This window comes from Planococcus citri, chromosome 5 (assembly GCF_950023065.1).
Source record: "Planococcus citri chromosome 5, ihPlaCitr1.1, whole genome shotgun sequence".
Taxonomy (NCBI): Eukaryota; Metazoa; Arthropoda; class Insecta; order Hemiptera; family Pseudococcidae; genus Planococcus; species Planococcus citri.
The window spans coordinates 41328384-41346875 of record NC_088681.1 but is presented as its reverse complement, the minus strand read 5'-3'; the positions used below and the strand labels follow the sequence as shown (position 1 = coordinate 41346875).

The following is an 18492-nucleotide window of genomic DNA, read 5'->3' as shown; positions in this document are numbered from 1 at the left end:
TTCTTGGTCAATTTGGTAAAATTTTGATTTTTTCCCTCATTTTCGGCCTAAATTCGATTTTCAAAAATTCACCAAAAATCGAAAACCGCACTTTAGCACTTGAAATTTGGACAGGTGATAAATTTTTGCATGATCTTTCGATCTACCTTTGTAAAGTTTGAAAAAGTTTGTGCAAGTCCTATGTTAAAACGCAAAATCTGCGATTTCGGCTGACCTGTCAATCAAAATGGCCGCCATTTTGTAAGTAAGGCCAACTTTTTTTTTGGCAACTTTGCATTAAAATGTTCCTTAGGACGTCCCCTTTAAGAAAAATGTTGTCCCGGAGGATCGGCGGGGGGGGGGTGCAATTACTCCTATTGTCATATGCCGGACTAATACTGTCATAATTATTGTCTTTACTTCAACTGATTTTCATAACTTTTTTCATTTTTCATAAACTGAGCCGATTTTTTGCATGGGTATAAATATGGACACCTAAATTTTTTTTACCTAATTTTGATTCAATATTTTTTAGAATGTCTAGAAAAGTGTTATTAACAAAGAAGACAAGTCCGAAGTGTCAAAAATGAGACCATGATTTTTTCATTTTTCATCAACTTAGCCAATTTTTTGCATGGGTATAAATATGGACCCCAAAATTTTTTTTCCATCCAATTTTGATTCAATGGTTTTTAGAATACCAAGAAAAGAAGACAAGTCCAAAGCATCAAAAAACATCTTTAAATAAATTTTTGTACAATTTTCTGAAATTTTTATTCATTTTTTGAGGGGGTCCATATTTGTACCACTTTAGTATGTCACTATTCTAAATTTCAAATTTCTCCGTGAGTTTTCAACAAAAAAATTTTTTTTCACACAATATACTAGAGTCTTTGGCCTTTCAAATGGTATATTTGAAAACAAAATTTGATAACTTTTTTCTTCCCTTTAAACCCAAAAAGCTGGAGGGGGTCCATAATTGTACCTTCTACTCTATGGTTTAAGGAGCTGGAAATGTGTATGTTTTCTAACTTTTAATAAATTCATTTATTTTTTTTCAAAAATGAAGATCCTATTTTATCGCTTGATAAGTTCTCATCTACTGATAGCCGAAGAATTTTCAAGTCACTTTTCCTCAAGAGAATTCCGTCTGGAAATTAGCTTCAAAGTGCATACACACGTTAACAGGTTGAGAATATACCACAACTTGATTTTTAGCTCCCTCGATTATTTTCCACACTTCAAAGAGAAATTCAAAATCTTGGAAAAATCTAAAACCGCGCTTGAAGCTCCGGAATGGACGTGGTGAAATTTCGTTCGAGGGAGTTGATACGATATTTTCAGGATTAGTTTTCATCACTTTTACCGAATACATTTTTTTAAAAGCATGAATTTTCAAAAAATAAAAAATGGTCCATTTTGAATTTTTAAAAATTTGCCAAAATTGAAAAATTAATTTGGGCAGATGAAATTTTGGTTATGGGGGTTTCAGGCCATGCTCTTTCCAAAAACCGTGGTCCAATTCACATTGGAGGCGGACACTCCGAGTGATTTCCTTCAGAGTATTTTGTCAGAGAAATGACGATATCACAGAGAAAAGTAATCAATTCTGATCAGATCAGGAAATCAGTCGCATCTGAACAGATTCGATTTGATATCATGAAGTTTCACTCATTCATTGTCGGTCGCTTATCACCGTCAGCAAAAAATATATTTTGCTGTTATCAGTAAAACAGCGAGTGGTCTAATCAAAAATCAATCAGTGAAAATTATACTGATTCAAGTTCAGACAAAACATACTATAACTGAAGATTGAAGATAGATTTCAGGGGAAAATGATTGCATCAGATCAGGTCTAGTCAGATCTAATTGGATTTAGGAAATTCTCCGATATAATCTGGTCTGATCAGAACTATTCAAATCTGGTGATTCAAGTTTAAATTGAACGATGACATCGCGTCATTAACTTAATGAATTGGATAATTAGCCCACACAAATTGATATTTCTGAAAAGATTTCATTTATACAAATCACAATGAATAACTAAAAGCACAACACGGTTGAAAAAAAAACCATTATCAACACTTCATTTTAAAACCATCGCTACACAGCAACGATTTTCCTGGAAAACTGTCATTTTCTCTCTTTTTTTTTGTTATTTTATCGACAACTTATTTCGTAGCTTCGTCGACATTACAACACCGCGATGAATTTGTCAGTTCGTCGAATTGACGAGAAATAATTTAAAAAGCGTGGTAGTAAAATTTGTCGAATTTTTTTCACCCTAACAGCTGTAATCCACCTGCTGACACGTGTTACTTCGCCTCGAAAAAAAAAAAAAAAAAAAAAAAAAGGAATGCCCGACAAAGCTAAAAATAGAGAGTAAAATTAACTTCACTTGCCAAGGTAGGTAGGTTCAGTAAATTACTGGGCGAATAATGAATTATACGAAGCGGAAACGAGAAAGGTAAATTGAAAAAGTCACGACTAATTTTTACCGTTGTAATTTACCGACGAAATAATAGTCTTTTTGATACCTTTTTGGTAAAATAGAAGAGAAAAAATACTGACGCGAGATAAATCCCTTTATACTTGCTACAAAGAACGAAATGATTTTAACGTGGTGGTGGTTTCTCCGTCGCGTATACCAAGGCATTTATCGCGGGCTCTTAATTTTAATTGACATAAAAGTTATTCGAAAGCTTTAAACATACTACACATATACCAACTTACAATAAAGGTACATGCAACACACATATATACAAACAACAACGTACTCTTATAAGGGGAAGGGAATTATTTATTAAACGTTATACAACCGTACTATATGCGAGCTTTCTAGCTGGTCTGATTTATACGATAATTAATACAAATTAATAACTACGATAGTTTATGCATTAAGACCTAGCAACAAGTTTATGCAGAAAGGAAACCAAAGCCCCCTAACTTAATACGGAATTACGAAGTTTTGCTTTTAAGCGTAAACATCGCCTTGATGCTCGCGTCTCGTTTATATATGTACATTGTATACATACACTATACACAGACACACGCAGCCTGTGCTGTCTTTTCTTATGTACCTACTGGCAGATACCTCATCACCACTCACACCCTACCTGTGCAGAAGAAGTCTTGAAAAACTTTTGCCAGGCGAAGAAGAGCTTTTGAAATGAGTATAAGGGAGAGTTCCCCTCAACGATGAGAATAAATAAAATATTAATTGGACGTAAACTCATTAAGCTTACCTTGTTTTCGTCGTTCGGACAGTCGCTGAGGTGTACAACAGGGCCAGGATGTTTAGTATTTATTCTGAAAACCAAAAACAAGACATTATAATAAATTGCGAATAAATTGACGAAATAAAGTACGATACAAAAGAAAGAAAATCGAAACCTATGCACTGTACATAGCAAACATACAGCTACATAGGTACTGTAACGTCTAAAAGCTTTCAAATACTCGATACTGTCACGAGGAGCTATTTTAATTTATAATTCATACACAGGTGTTATATTTTCCATTGTTAAGCGCACGTCATTAAAGAACATTGTACCGATACCAACATCGAATCGAACTTGTTCTCGATAAATTTCCCCATTCACACGTACGTGACTCGTATGCACACACAAGACTACATAAATCTCTATTTCTCTGTTTCTCTCTTTTTGGCTGCAAATTGCAAAATTAATCTAACAGATTTTTGTTCACCTAGCTCTTCTGTACCTACTTCGACTGCTATACAACATCGTTCAAATTATAACATATCGCCATATTTGGCTACTCGTTAACGAATTCCTTCAAAATACATCCTATCGAAACGTATAGTAGTAGAAAAAGGTGCTTCTGTTCCACAAAGGCGCCATACACACGAGACGAGTGACTGCATCGTTATACATTCTCACCCAGCCTTGATTCTAGGTCTAGGAAGCTCGACTGAAGGTACCAGTGTAAACATAATTTTCCACGTTTATATTCACTGCGAAATAGCATCCTTAGCAACAGGAAATGAAAACCCGTAAATTTCATTACAAAATTCTATCTCCATCTAAGCTCTTGCGCCGACGGCCGCAATCATACACCTCCCCTAAATGCCCTATCCAACCGAGGCAATATGATTAAATAACCAATTTCTCGACTCGCATTTCACCAGTCAAATGTTGCCCTAGGTACACAATTGTATCCACTTTCAAGGCTCGTGATTATTCCTTATACGTGCATGCCTTACTGATGGACATTGTGGAGGAGCAAATGATTAAAAATGTAACCGAGGATTTCGTAGATGACTTAACAGGACCCTTTTATGGTGTTCTGGACTAATTCAGTTCTCGAAGATGACATACATTCGAACTGTATTATTATTCCTTTTGACCAAATTCATTGTTTGAAATGACCTTTCTCTTACGATGCATTTAAACCACATCAGAGTATGCTCTTTTAGTCCAAGCATATAACCACTTGGGTATCACTCGCATTTTATCATGAAAATTGCATAGCCGGAATTAGCATATGTACATACAATGTGTTTTATCAACACCTCGCTACCTTTTCTAGAAATGAAAGCTGAAAGGAAACTGCACGATAATTTAAGCAAAACGCAGTATATTTGTAGTTTTGTGGCAAAAGAAGGAACCAGAGATGCAGTCGAAGAGCTTCAACACAAACCTCAAAATTGTTGCTTCCTTTTATTGATTATCATGAAGCTTTTGATCGAGTAAAAAGCAGACAAAACTGGTCAGAATTCTGAAAAAGTACCATATCAACGATGAAGATCTTCAGTTGATCAATACTTTATACTGGGAACAGTGTGCGAATTTCAAGATAAGTAGGTGCAACATATTCAAGAAGAAAATTCAGTATAAGGAGAGGAGTAAGATCAAGGTACCCTCTGTCCTCAAGGCTATTCAACATACTCATAAACCAAGAAGATTACGAGGGAAGCAAAAATTAAGAACATGGGCCTGACCCTGAAGATCAATGAATTCCAATCTGAAGCATTGAAAAAGTTACATCCCATATGAGAAAAATAATTTTCAATACTGACGTCCTCATCGTTTAAATTTTAGAACTGGTGAACCTAATTTCACTTACGTACTTGTATGTATTTTTTGGTTGCAGAATTACCTACCAAGTCGGAGGCAGTGAACAATACACCATACAGCAGGAGGTCAAGATACGCGAAACATGCTGTGGAGAAAGTTTCCAGGTGAACGGCCTTTCATAACGTAATCCGAAACCGAAAAGGGTATCCCCAGCTGAGTCGTTTTTAAAGGATTTCAGTTTATTAATAAATTGCGAATTTTTGAAATGAAGAGATTATACTCGAGTACCTATAAGACCGAATAATGGGAAATCTAATTCTTTCTCTTTGAACAATGCCAGCTGTACCTACGAGAGTCGATAACTTAATCATTATCAAGGGGAAGTATTTTTGTTAAACATTTAGGGTAAAGTCGCCAGTAGTTGAACAGATTTTTGATACTTTTTAATAGAAAACAATCTATAGCTTGAGTTGATATTTTTTTGAAAACTTCGGTAAGAATCATCTAAAAGAACACAGTTTTCCTTTCATTTTGATTTGTGTTTCACATTCGTAAGTTCATTTTTAAGATTTTTAAATGGTCATTTCAAAAAGTATCCAAAAAACCCCAGTAATTGACACGAAGTTCTAATAATTGACACCCCAGTAGTTGACAAAGTATTTTACAATTTACATCCAAAAAATTTCAACATTTTGAGGTGGTTATTATATGTACCATTTGAAAGCTAATGCGATACACTTTCGTTTTACAATCTTGATAAACAAGCCTTCATTTTCTGGCAGCTCTGAAATAATGCATAGATGTTGAAAGAATTGCATACTCGATTTGCCGTAAATACGAGTAATTCGCTATAATTATTTACGGCGAACAGAATATGCAATTTTATTAACACCATTAGATATTTTAGCGTACAAATTATACATGAAAAGGTCCTTCGATTTCACACGGATTTTGTTCGATTCCTTTCTTTTTGACAAAAGCTCAAATCCAAGCTTTCAGAAAAAATAAAACGAAGCAAATTATTGATCATGAATTTTTTTTTAAAATCATAAAATGTCTATCACCGTAGATGTAGTTTGTTTTTCAATTTTTTTTTTTTTTTTTTTTTAATTAATACGAGTATTTTAAAATTTGATAGAGCCTAGTAAGAAACGATGGCCAAAAATTGTGAATGTTCAGGTCAATGGCTCCCCTCCCTCCTCCCCTCCACAGTGAGAGCTTCAAGTTTTAAAATTTTGAAAATTATTCAAACTTTCTTCGGTTCAGGTGAGCTTTTTATGTCCACCATCACGTTTGAGTAGGTAAATGCCAATTTTACTTCTTGATTTTTTTTTACGTCCAGAAAATTGAACATTGTCATAAAAATTATTTTTTTCTTGGATCATTGAAATTTTTTGGACTTGTTTTTTTTTATGAACTCAATCAAATTTCAAAAAACAATTGAGGGACTAATTTTGAAAAAAAATCTTGCATTTTTATCAAAAAAAAAAATGATTTATCTGTATTTTTTTTTTTTTTTAAATAAATCTAGGTATGAATTTTTCTTGTTATTCTTTCCTCTCAAACACAATAAACCATAGAACCTTTTATATAAAATTTGAAAATTTGTTACCTAAATGTAACACCACAGGGGTTATAATATTTTCTCCATTGTTCAATTTTGAGAAATGTTTTTAGAACTCTTGCAGGTGTTTCATTTACATATGTTCAGTACCTAGACAACGAAAGCAACTGGTTACCCTTTCTGAATCAATATCAAGTTGTGCTTTGAAGCTTTCAGAATTGTATAGTAAATTCGGAATAGCGTAGTGTATTCGGAATCGCATCGTGCTTTTTCTCAAAATTGCATTGTGCTTTTTTTCAAAATCATGTTCTTTGTGCTTTTTTTTTCGGAATTGCGTTGTGCTTTTTTTCAAAATCATGTGCTTTTTTCGATGTTGTGTTTTTTTTTAAATCGCGTTGTGCTTATTTTTTCTTCCTAATTTTATAAAAACAAACAAAAAACATGTTGACCCATCCGTCATAATTGAAATATGTATTTTTGAAAAAATTCATTGCTAGAAGTCTGATGTTTCAGGGCAATAAATTCATAATACACAAAATATCCCCAAATGACTGGAAAAATTCTAAGGCTTAATCATTGTGAAACTTCGCATAAATGCTGCTGATAGCATATGTGACCAGCTCTGACAAAACCAACCATTCGACATTTCAAAAAATGTTTTTTTTTTCAAAAGTCTGATCTTTTAACCCTAAAAATTCATTTTGAACGTCATCGAACACTAACATGGCCAAATATTTCTGCACGAATGATCTGAAGCAGATCTTAATTAATTACACAACACGTACATTAAAAATAGTCCATGTCATTCCACGTCATTCTCACACCAACCTATATAGACTCCTAATCTTCCCCATTAAAAAGTAAATCATCCGAGATACGACCTAATTTCTCGCACTTGGACTCGTACATTCGGTTGCGGCGCGGCGGCGTATGACACTTGATTTGTGACGAAATGACATTCGGTACAATGTGCAAAAATAAAATCGTAAAAGAATGATGCTCTCGGTTCGGAAAACCTGCTCGTATATTTAGTTGGGATTTCTTTACGAGGGTAGTTACCTTTTTACGTGACATTAACGACGCTGTTGGAGCGCGCTATAATATGAATATATTATTGCCGTACCGTTTCCACTATATCAGGAAATTAAAATGGCGTTAAAGGGTTTTGGAAGAAATAAAACATGACGTTATATGAAGAAAGTACAGCAAGTCGTCTTCTGGCGTCAGCGATGACAATAAACCGTGTACAGCTTTTACTTTCGCCAGTCGTATAAAATTTTCTTACTCCAGTTCCACTGCTCATCACGTTCATATAACACCCCCTTTCTCACCTTGAATGCCTCCTCGACCACCTCTACCCACACACTCTCTCACTCTTGGTACTCATCATGTACTACATACTTAGGTAATACCGCGCACAGCCATTTTGTTAGAAACTAAAATAAGATTATAGTAGTACATCTTTTAAATATCATTTACTTGGGGTACACACTTACACAGACGAACAGCTTACACGTAGTAAATGAGACGATGTAGTCGATTGTATTAATTTTTTGTCCACATTAACTCGCTATTCGCCGCGTGTATGGTGCGATGGTGGGTAAAGAAAGCACGACTAATGAAAAATGTTGCGAATTTTACGAAAATTACGGTCGCAATTTACGACTTTTCTAATGGCGCTATTTGTTTTTGTATATGTACAATTTGCGATATTCGTTAATTTTTGCCTCATGCCTTTAGTACGTATATACGTTTACGTACGTACGGTGTACGCGTCTAATTTATTTCGCAATTTTCTCCCTTCTCGTATCCATCGTGCTTTTCACGCCTGCCTCTGCATTTTGGCGCGGGCGTTTGTCTGCTGGCTGGCGTGAGTTTGAATATCTACGACTACGTACTACGTACACGAGTAAAGAGCATACCTAACGATTATGTATAACAAGTTGAGTGCTTCGCAGCATTTTCATTTCGTAGGTATCTTTCCCCTCGGCCTTGCGAGTCCTTCTTTCGACTCGAGCTTCGGTAAATATTCGTGTTACACGTTGCCATTCGTAAAGGTTATCCTGCTCACATGAGCATTACCTATCGTGCCGTGTAGTCCGCACGACCCAGCGCTAATTTTTCACTTTCAAACTAACGCCAACGCTAACAGAATGTGCCTAACGTATTCGCTTTCGTGTTATACTGGGCTACATCAATTGCACGTGAAAAAAATGCGTAGCAGATAGGCGGCTGTTCGAGTGCCGAATTTTTACTTTGGGAAAATTTACGCTCATTTTTCAGCGAGCAATTTCTCCCCTTGAAATCTATCGTGTGAATCAAATTGAATTTCAATGCACATTTAGGCGACTGAATTGAAAAAATGACGTGACATTTTTTCTACGATATTCCCCCCGTCCTTCAGGAGATGACATGACGTGAATTACTTAATGGTTTTTGTGGGGATAATTTCATTGATAATTTGATCTACTTTGTAGCCAGATGGGAGCATAAAATCTGACGAAAAATTGTGAATTTCCAGCGCCAGTGCCCCTGGAGTTTAATTTAAAATCTCCCCCCCACATCTGCTTCCAATAATATCATACCTAATTGTGTCGAAAATACTAGAGATTCCGAAGAAGAAGAAAAAACCTCGTAGAACTCGAGTTTTTTCAAAATATTTTCTCCTCAGATGGTCCGTCACAAGAAGCGAATTTTCGTCGGCAAAAATTCGGCCAAAACGGCCGCCAACGCAACTCTACTTTTTCCATCCATTTTCATAATTTCGTTGCTGGAAAAATTACCCGAACTGTAGGCGGTGTTTCCACATCGAGCAGATCTGCTCATCGATGATAAATAAAAGCTACCAGGTGTATTCGTGTCTACGAAAGAGTTTCCTATTTCTAAACAACCCACATGCGATGTACTATACGAGTACGAGAAAGAAACCCTTATGTTCAACAGCAAAACGTGTTAAATAAATTATTCATTCGGGAAAAGTCATCGTCGTATACGGTGCAATGTACTGGTACAATGTACGAGCAACGAGCTGACCAAGGTACGCCCATAAAACACCATGCTTGCGAATTACCTACGCCACGCGAATGATTTCTTTCTCGTATTCAATGCGTTTTTTTTTTTTTGCTGCGTTGCGTCAAATTACAGAGTGCTCGAGGTGTTGAGGGGCTCATTATTCAGCGATTGTTTGTCGTCTTTGAATAATACGCTAGGTATTACCTTACTTGTTTTTATGCCTAGGTACTTCGATTAAAATCGAGAACGAGAAAAGTGAATTTTTTTAACATCGTTAAAACCTGTTGAAATAACACGAAAGCAATTTGAAAACGATAAATCTGCGACTTCAAAGTTTCTTGCCTTGCAAGGAACTTTTTCTCAACATCTTCAATTTTTTTGGTCATATACATAACCGCAAGAATAGCAAGAAATTCAGTTTTGAAAAAAAAGTAAAGTAGCCCAGTCAAAGCAAAAGCAAAAGCAAAAGTTCTCGAAAATTGTATGATTCAAGAAGTATTTTCTCTAACATTTCTTCTTACATTATAACAAAAAAAAAAAAAAATGAATAATCATCAGATCATTAACGTCATCAAAAAGTCATCCTTTTGGCCAAAAAGTAAACGCATTTTCAAAAATTAATAAAATATTTTGAAAATTGAATGATAATTTGTAGTACTTAAGAAATAACAAAAGGTGCAAAATTTCATTCAAAAACATAAAAAAGCACAAAATTTTAGAAAAAAAATTATAAAATGTTCAAAAGCTTTCGCCTTTGCTTCGTTTATACAGCAACAATCATGTTCTCCTCCCTTTTTGAACTCAATTTTTATTGATTGAAGTTTGCATTTTTCAAAGTTCAAATGTCCGATCATAATTGATATTTCTTATCCAAAAAATAATGCAAATGAATTTTCTGGGGAGAGGATTCCTGGGAAAATAAATTCGAGAAATTCAATTTATAGCAAGTTTGATAGCTGCACTCGGTATTGTAAGGTCAATGCTATCTTATTATTTTTGAGAGTAAAATAATTTTCAGTTGACGGGGTAGGGACCATGATATTGAATTTTAATTTTTCTAGAAGCCGAAAAGTGACATAAAAAAACGAAAAAGGGTCGTTTCAATTTCTGGGAGTGGATGAGGGTAGTATAAAATTGGACTTTATGTTCAAGTTCGGGGTGTTCGAGTCATATGGAAAACAACACCAATATTATGAAAATAGCTTAACTTTTAATATACTTAGTAAAAATTGAGGTGGGGGCAGAAGCACTAAAGTGGTGTGGATCAGGGTAACATGAAATTGGACGTCATATTCGTGTTCGGGGGGGTTCGATTCATATGGAAACGATACCTCGTTTACCAAAAACAATAATTTACACCAGAATCCATTTTTATCCCCTCTGTAGGTAAGTTTTTTCAATTGAAGGGCCTTAGTTCCAAACTGACCTAAGTCCATTTTTTCTAGTTTTGAGTTATCAGCGCCATCTGGTGGTACAGGTCGGTTACCACCTATAGAAGTTGTCCCAACACCTGACAGCTGACATCACTTTTTTTGCTCAGTAGCGCTGTTTGGCCTGCGCGAAAAAAAGTCAATTATTCCAAAGTGACCTAAAAAATACGTTTTCTCTGAAGCTTTATAAAAATGTGGAGTTTTTTAAAAGTTTTGTAACAATTTTGTTATAATTTCGATTGAAGAAGTTTTCCCAAGTATTATTCATCATGGTTATTGGATAAAATTTTACTTATTTTTTAGATTTTGCAATCATTATTCAAAACATACGTAATTAAAATTAAAATTTCAATTTCAATATTTTTGAGATTTTTTTTTTCAAATTTACTCATTTTTTCCACAATAGACAAAATTTGAAGGTGCTTTGCATCAAATTTTTTCAGAAATGTATCGAAGTGATGATTCGTGTATTTTTTCAACAAAAAAAACCGCATTTTCCAGCTTTTTTTTCAAAATTTTCAACGTCAGACAATTCCAAAGTGACCTAAGTCCACTTTTTTTCACTCTTTGGCGCGCTCTGGAGCTGAAAATACGCAAATTAATGAAAATACAAATATGGTACTTTACAGCCGAAAGATCAAGCTTCACAACCATTGTATAATCACATCATCTATTATTGAAGCGGAAGGGCGATGAAAACAGTTATTTACGTTTTTCTCGAAATCGAAAAAATGGACTTAGGGCAGTTTGGAACTGAGCCCTTCAATTTTTGACCACGACCCACCTCAAATTTTTTTTTTTGAAAAAAATATTTGCTTTTAAGGGTCAGAAACACACCTAAAAATGCTATTCCCATTTTTGTGCCGAATCATGGTCATCGCTAAAAGAGGTAAACAAAGCTAAAAAAAACTCCATTTTGAAGGAAAATGGGGAGGGGAGGGGTGATAATTTTTGTGGGGATACCACATATGGATGTTTACAACATACTAAAAAATTGAAAAAAATCGGTTCTCATGGGGCTGAGAATAATTTTTATTGTAATTTCAGAAAAGGGGGGTTCTGTCTCAAAAACGGAGGGGAGGGGTCTGAGGGTCTGAAACTTTCCTTGAAACTTTCCTGGCGGAAGGTGCTCAAGGGTACCCACCTTCCATGCAAATATCAACCTGAAGCTCTCGGGGGAAATTCCCCCTACTTATCCATATCCACCTATAGCCTTTTCAAAAAGTGCTGCCTTTTGCTTAAATTGTCCAAGTACGTATATCGCCCTGTCAAAAATAGCAAAAATTCTACTTTTTGTCCGAATATTGCATTTCTTGCTTAAGATAGTCGGTTTTTCGCCAAAAATTCCAAAAAGATTTCATTTTTTTCTACTAAAACATTGTACGAGTCCCGCTTTAATCAAAAAATTGAAAAAAGTCTCCCATTTTTATTAAAGATTGCACAAAGTAGCATTTTTTGCAACCTATAATTGCTTAAATGTCCTGGTTTTTGCTAAAATTGCCAAAAATGGTCATGTTTTTTTTTGCAAAAAATTTCAACAAGTCTTAATTTTTTCCAAAAATTGCGCAAAAGTTGCGTTTTTTTTGCCAAAAATTGCGCAAAAGTTGCGTTTTTTTGCCAAAAATTGCGCAAAAGTTGCGTTTTTTTGCCAAAAATTGCGCAAAAGTTGCGTTTTTTTGCCAAAAATGACCAAAATTTAACCTTTTTAGCTATTCTTTCAAAAGTGTTATTTTTTGAAAAATATTACGAAAAAATGTAATAATTGTCAAACTTTTGCCAAATAATTTCCAAAAAGTTCTGCTTTTTACTAATTGCCAAAGTTTTGCTTTTTGCCTAAAATTGTGAAAAGTTCTCGCTTTTCAACAACATTGCTAAACATTGTTGTTTTTTCCAAAAAATTCTGAAAAGTTTCTATTTTTCTCAAAAATTGTTCAAAGGTTTGCTTTTTTGTCAGCAATTGCCAAGCCCTAAAATTGTCGCCAAAATTTTTTTTTTTTTTTTGTTCAGAAATTGTCACAAAGTCTCGTTTTATTAAATCAAAAACTTTCAAAGTAGTTCCACTTTTTGAAATTGAAAACCAGAAATTTTTCAATTTTAATATTCTTTTCTGTATTTTTCTTCTACATTTAAATGATAGACAAAACAGCACTCTTCGATTATTTTGAATTTTTTTTACTTTCTTTTTGTTTCCTTGAACCTAAGGAGCTTAAAATTTTCTCAGGAGTGTACTGACAAGTACCAAAATCGCGTCGTCAACACGTAAGTATAGGTAAAACAGTGAAAGCGTGGAACAAGGTGTATCTATTCATACAACATGTACCTACTCAATGTAAAAGCTTTACAAAACACACCAGCACAATCATCCGTAATAGGTAGATATGTATGTAGTTGAGTTGCTACAATATCGTATATAAAAAGCACTCACTGTATACACACTTAAATCTGATCTAAAATAGAAGCACAATCTGCGCTGTTAACAACTTTGATGATGATTCGCATCCTCGCCACATCATCGTACCCATAAAATACCACCCGGCTACTGCTACTACTCGTACCACCAGAGTGTATTACACAAATGAGAAAATACACTCGGTCGTTTGTTTAATTAATAACACCCCCGTAACTCGTCTCCCTCTCACACGTCACCATATCCTTTTAAATTTCACGCACAAATCAACACAGCTTTAACATTAAGTTGAAGTTTTTTTTTTCAAACTGCCGTCGTCGCCTCTCCGCCTCATTACGTGCACGCTGCTGGTGCAAAGTGTGTAAAGCATTTCGCGCAGTATCAAGTATCCCAGGAAGCTGTTCCGTTCCGGGACGCAACGAGTTGGTAAATTACTTTATCGTTCCGGTCATTGTTTCGCTTGTACGAATTTTTAGCCATTCTTGCGGATGTTATTTGGGTCGACGCGACGATGGCGGGGATAAAAATTCAACGGTCGCATTCCAACTCGTGATTATTGTTAGAGACCCTGCCGCATTTAGCCGAAACGATGGCTTTTTCCTCGGGTATTACTTAAGCCGCACACGCCGCCATTGCCACACAGCCACAGATACTGAAAATTGATTCGCCAAAATGCGTTCGTAGTACTACGTGGTCCGTAACCTAGATTTTTGGTAGTTGGCCCGGCCAGCCTGTATGTCTGTCCCTTTGCCCTATGTTGGCCGCCATTCGCCAACGCCAACGCCGCTGATGCTGGTACGAGTAGATTAGTGCTTTGAAACGCAGAACAAGTCGTGGCTACTATCACGACGACGACGTTGCTTGTTTTCATTTCTCGCACGTATTTATTTTAATATACGACACTGTAAGTTTTGTGGCTGGAAACTTATTGCAACGGTGTTCTTAATTGATGTCTTTTGAAATAATTTTGTTCGAAAAGCATTCGAGAATCAACGTTTTTGAAAAAAATTTAATAGTTCGTAAAAAATTGACTCGAGGATAGCGTACGTTTTAAAAAATCTAATTTAAGAGAAGGCAAAACAGTTCCAAACTATTAAGTAAAACAAGAATAAAAAGAAGATATGAAAAATGTTACATCAAGTGCTTACGTTGAAACAAAAATTAATACGAGAGTATCTGAGTCGGGCAAAAATATTCCCTACATTGAAAAAAAAAGTATCAATACTTCAGAAATTGAATGAAAAAATAAACTTGAAATTTTGCCAAAGAGCCAATTGATTATTTTTTTAACCCACTGTTTCTATGTACTTGAAAAAATTAAATTTTTTCAGATTAAGGCTATATATTTCTTAAAATGGTTTCTGCAAGTAAACGACACAGAAATGGTTTTCATTCCCCAAAACATGCAACTAGATTGATACGAATCGAAAAAGGCAGATGAAGCCAAGTTTTCATCACCTGTTCATACTCGTAAAAACAAAGATAATTCTTTAGAAAATCATACTTTTGAAGCGGTTTTGTGAATAACCAACATTATTTCATCTTTTTTTTAGCAACTTTTACTAAATTATTCCTGAAATTTTAATAATTTTGATCCAGGCAGTATTCTTAAAATCACTCTTTATTTGTTGATAATTTTATGTGATTTTTTACTGTACTTTTACATTATTCTATCTTAATTTTTTTTATTACATAGTTGTTGAAAAATGCCTTTTTATTAGATAATAATGGATTAATATTTTTTTGGTGATTTCAGTGATTTTCATGTAGATTTTATGAGTTTTCAATGTTCTTGTTCTTGGAGTAATTTTTGCAAAATTTCTCTTCATTTCAGCAATTTTCTACGAAATTTTCAAAAAATGTTGTCCAATTTGGCTATGATTTGTCATAGACTTATCGTAGTTTTGCCTCATTGATTTGTCGTTGCAACAATTTTTAAATATTAAAATGGTACATGACGCATTTTTTGTGAGATTTTTGATAGTGCTGAGATCAATTATTCGACAATTTTCTAAAAATAGTCCTTCAGTCGCATAAGACTCGAATAAGATTCTAGAGAACTGGAGATTGTATTGCAGCAAGCTATATTGGAGTGAACCACAGAACCCAAAGAACAATGAAGTACCAGAAATTGACATGTACAGTGTAGAAGAACTAGATATCTTACTTGACAAAGTATGAGATGTCATCAAGGTGTTCAGAAAACGCAAAGCGTCCGGATGTGACAGTATTGAGACTGAGCTGAGATACTACAGTCAATGGGTAAGAAAGCACAGAAGGTGATCTGGAAGATATGCATCCAATCTATGTTACGCTGATGATACCACCTTAATAGCCGCAAATGAAGAGGAACTGGCAGAACTGATCAGGTGGGTCAGGATGATCAGTGAGGACCTGAGACTCCTCATAAATGTGCGGAAAACCAAGTCATGGTTGTTGATAGAGCTGGATACTTACCAGAATCTGAAGCCCTGAAGAAATTTGAAAAAGTGAACTGGTTTATTTATTTGGGTTCACTTGTGGATGCTGATGGAGGACCAGCCTGCACAACAATTGTCGACGTTGACATTTGCACCGACCCTGTTTTTTTTTTAGTAGGAATTTTCTGTCTGTAAATAAGCCAGGTTAGTAAACTTTTTTGAAATTTTCTCATTATTTTTGATACCACCACATGCAATGTCGACATGTTGATGTAAAATTTGATGCTCAAAATTTATGTCCACAACTACATATGTGACCCACTCTGACAAAACCAACAGTTTCGATGAAATTTCAAAAAATGTTTTTTTCTTAAAAATCTTATCTTTCAACCCTTAAAACTCATTTTAAACATCAATATTTTGTACACTTTTTTTCGTTAAAACAGTCGGTTTTGTCAGAGCGGGTCACATATGTCGACCAATTTTTCAGAATTAAAATTTTGTTTTATCATTTAAAAGTTCAGTGAACATTTCAAAATATCATCTTGTTTGAAAAGAACAAATTTTTGATGGAATTTACAAAACTATTCATTTTTTCATAGTTTGGGGTTGTTGATGTATGTCGATGTGAAAGTTGATGGTCCACAAATACATCAACACCAACCTCGACCAAATTTTCAAAGATTTATCAAACTTTGAAAATTATGTTGATAGTGTGGATGTATTTGTTGATGTCAAATTTCACATTGACCATGTTGTTGACATGGAAATATATTAGTTCGGTACTCTTAGATAAAGTATTGCACCATTTCAATATAAAGAGTTTATGTCGAACTTCTTATTTTGTATATGTTACCGTTAAAGTATTTACTCCAGGTAATGTATGAAATAACTAGTTATTTCATACATTAACGAAAAAGTGTTTAATGCTAGTAAATTGTTCACAGTTTACCTAGGTAATGTATGAATAATCTAGTTATTCCATGAAATAGCTATGTGTGATCAGTTAAATCATGAAATGAGCTGTTGAAAATATTTTTGTGGTGAGTTTTTCATCAAGTGAAGGGGGTTTTTCAACTTTTTCAGCGGATACGTAAAAATAGGGAGTCAAATGGGTCAACTTCACCAGTCAACACTTTTTTTCATGTTCTAATAAAAAAAATCACATTTTTCGCAAACTTTCAATTTTTTAAAATCGACTTTACGACATAATGCCATCCCAATTTTTTAGTATGTTGCTTAGCATTGTAAATATAATGATATTAAGTACCACTAGACGATACTGCATAAGCTGAATACTCTGAGAATATTACTTACCCCGGCAAAAGGCTATACCAATTATATCACACAATAAGTAAAATGTAGTCACGTGTAAAACACTATGTATTAAACGTAAAAGAATAAACACAATTAAATACCTTTGAAGAAGGTTTTTAGTATCAACACGATACTTTACACTTAACACTAATTACTTATAATTAAACACAATTAAAACTAATATAATACGCTTTCTTGCCAATTATGGCTATGATACACCACCGAGATTATACTGCGTCGACACGTCCGATCACTACGTACCTCAACAATATAACAATCGGCCGCAGCGCCGCTCCGTGGGCTTGTAGCCCTGTGTCGCGACGCGTGATCAGTGTTACCAACACATATACTTAATCCTATATAACCCTTACAGGTCCGGCATATCTCCCCTCTATCATATGCCCCTTCGTGGCTTTACTCAATGAGTATAACCAGTCGTGGAAAGCACGGATCAGAGAGAGAAAGATATGTCGAAGCTGTAAGGCTGGTCCCTGTGGGAGCAGTCTCTGCCCCTCGTGGTGTTCCACTGCGGGAAATTCGAGGCAGAGTAAATCCAATTTTAGCCCACTGTGCACGTAGCAATACCCCCGAAGCTCCCCTTCGCGACCCTGCACCACCCGCTATCGCATCCGAAGATACGAGCAACGAATAAGGACAGAATACACGAAGTTGAAAACATCGGGTAAGTATGTACTATCTAGCGACAGAAATCAAAAATAAAGACATTTTCCCTAAACTAATAATTTTTTCAAACTCCCAAATCGAAAAGGATAGACGAGACAAAGTCGAAGAAGCGAACCGAAAGTTGGATGCTATGCATCAAAGTTGAAGGTACTTGTCGTCTACCTGTGGTAGTAAGTCGCGTCGTACGTCGAGTATGAAAAATTACAAAAACTTAGAACTTCTAAAAATTTACAAAAAGTTTACAAAATACAATAGAAAATAGGACTGTATCGATGCGTCGAGAATACAAATCTTAAAAATAAAACAACTGTCCAAAAATACGCATCGTAAAAACAATTTGTCAAATCTTACAAAATAAAACTAAATCTAATCAGTCCTTTCGAAAACAAAATTATAGATAAATAAAAAGTAATCAGTCTGTGACCGAATAAACTTACATGTAATCAAATTATAACAATCAGCACAAATATATCAATCGAAAAAATGCAACGTAGCGGAGTAATCGAATTATCGAACCAAAATACAGATGATTATCGTCGGATGTTAAAGTTGACTTCTTCGAATACAGATAACGACGTTGAAATAAAACGTTGGCGGAATGTTACCTCGCCTTGGTTGCGATGATGCCAAGTCAGTGGCG

The 18492-nt window shown here is 34.9% G+C and overlaps 1 protein-coding gene across 6 annotated transcripts in view; it reads right to left on the bottom strand.

Annotated features, from left to right (window-relative positions):
• Tomosyn (syntaxin-binding protein tomosyn) overlaps positions 1 to 18492 on the bottom strand; it is a 258629-nt gene that overhangs the window by 52033 nt on the left and 188104 nt on the right. For all 6 annotated transcript variants that reach the window (XM_065367724.1, XM_065367722.1, XM_065367723.1 and 3 more), the window contains exon 5: positions 3225 to 3288. In XM_065367724.1, the coding sequence (XP_065223796.1) occupies positions 3225 to 3288 (64 nt within the window). The remainder of the gene's footprint in view (positions 1 to 3224; positions 3289 to 18492) is intronic.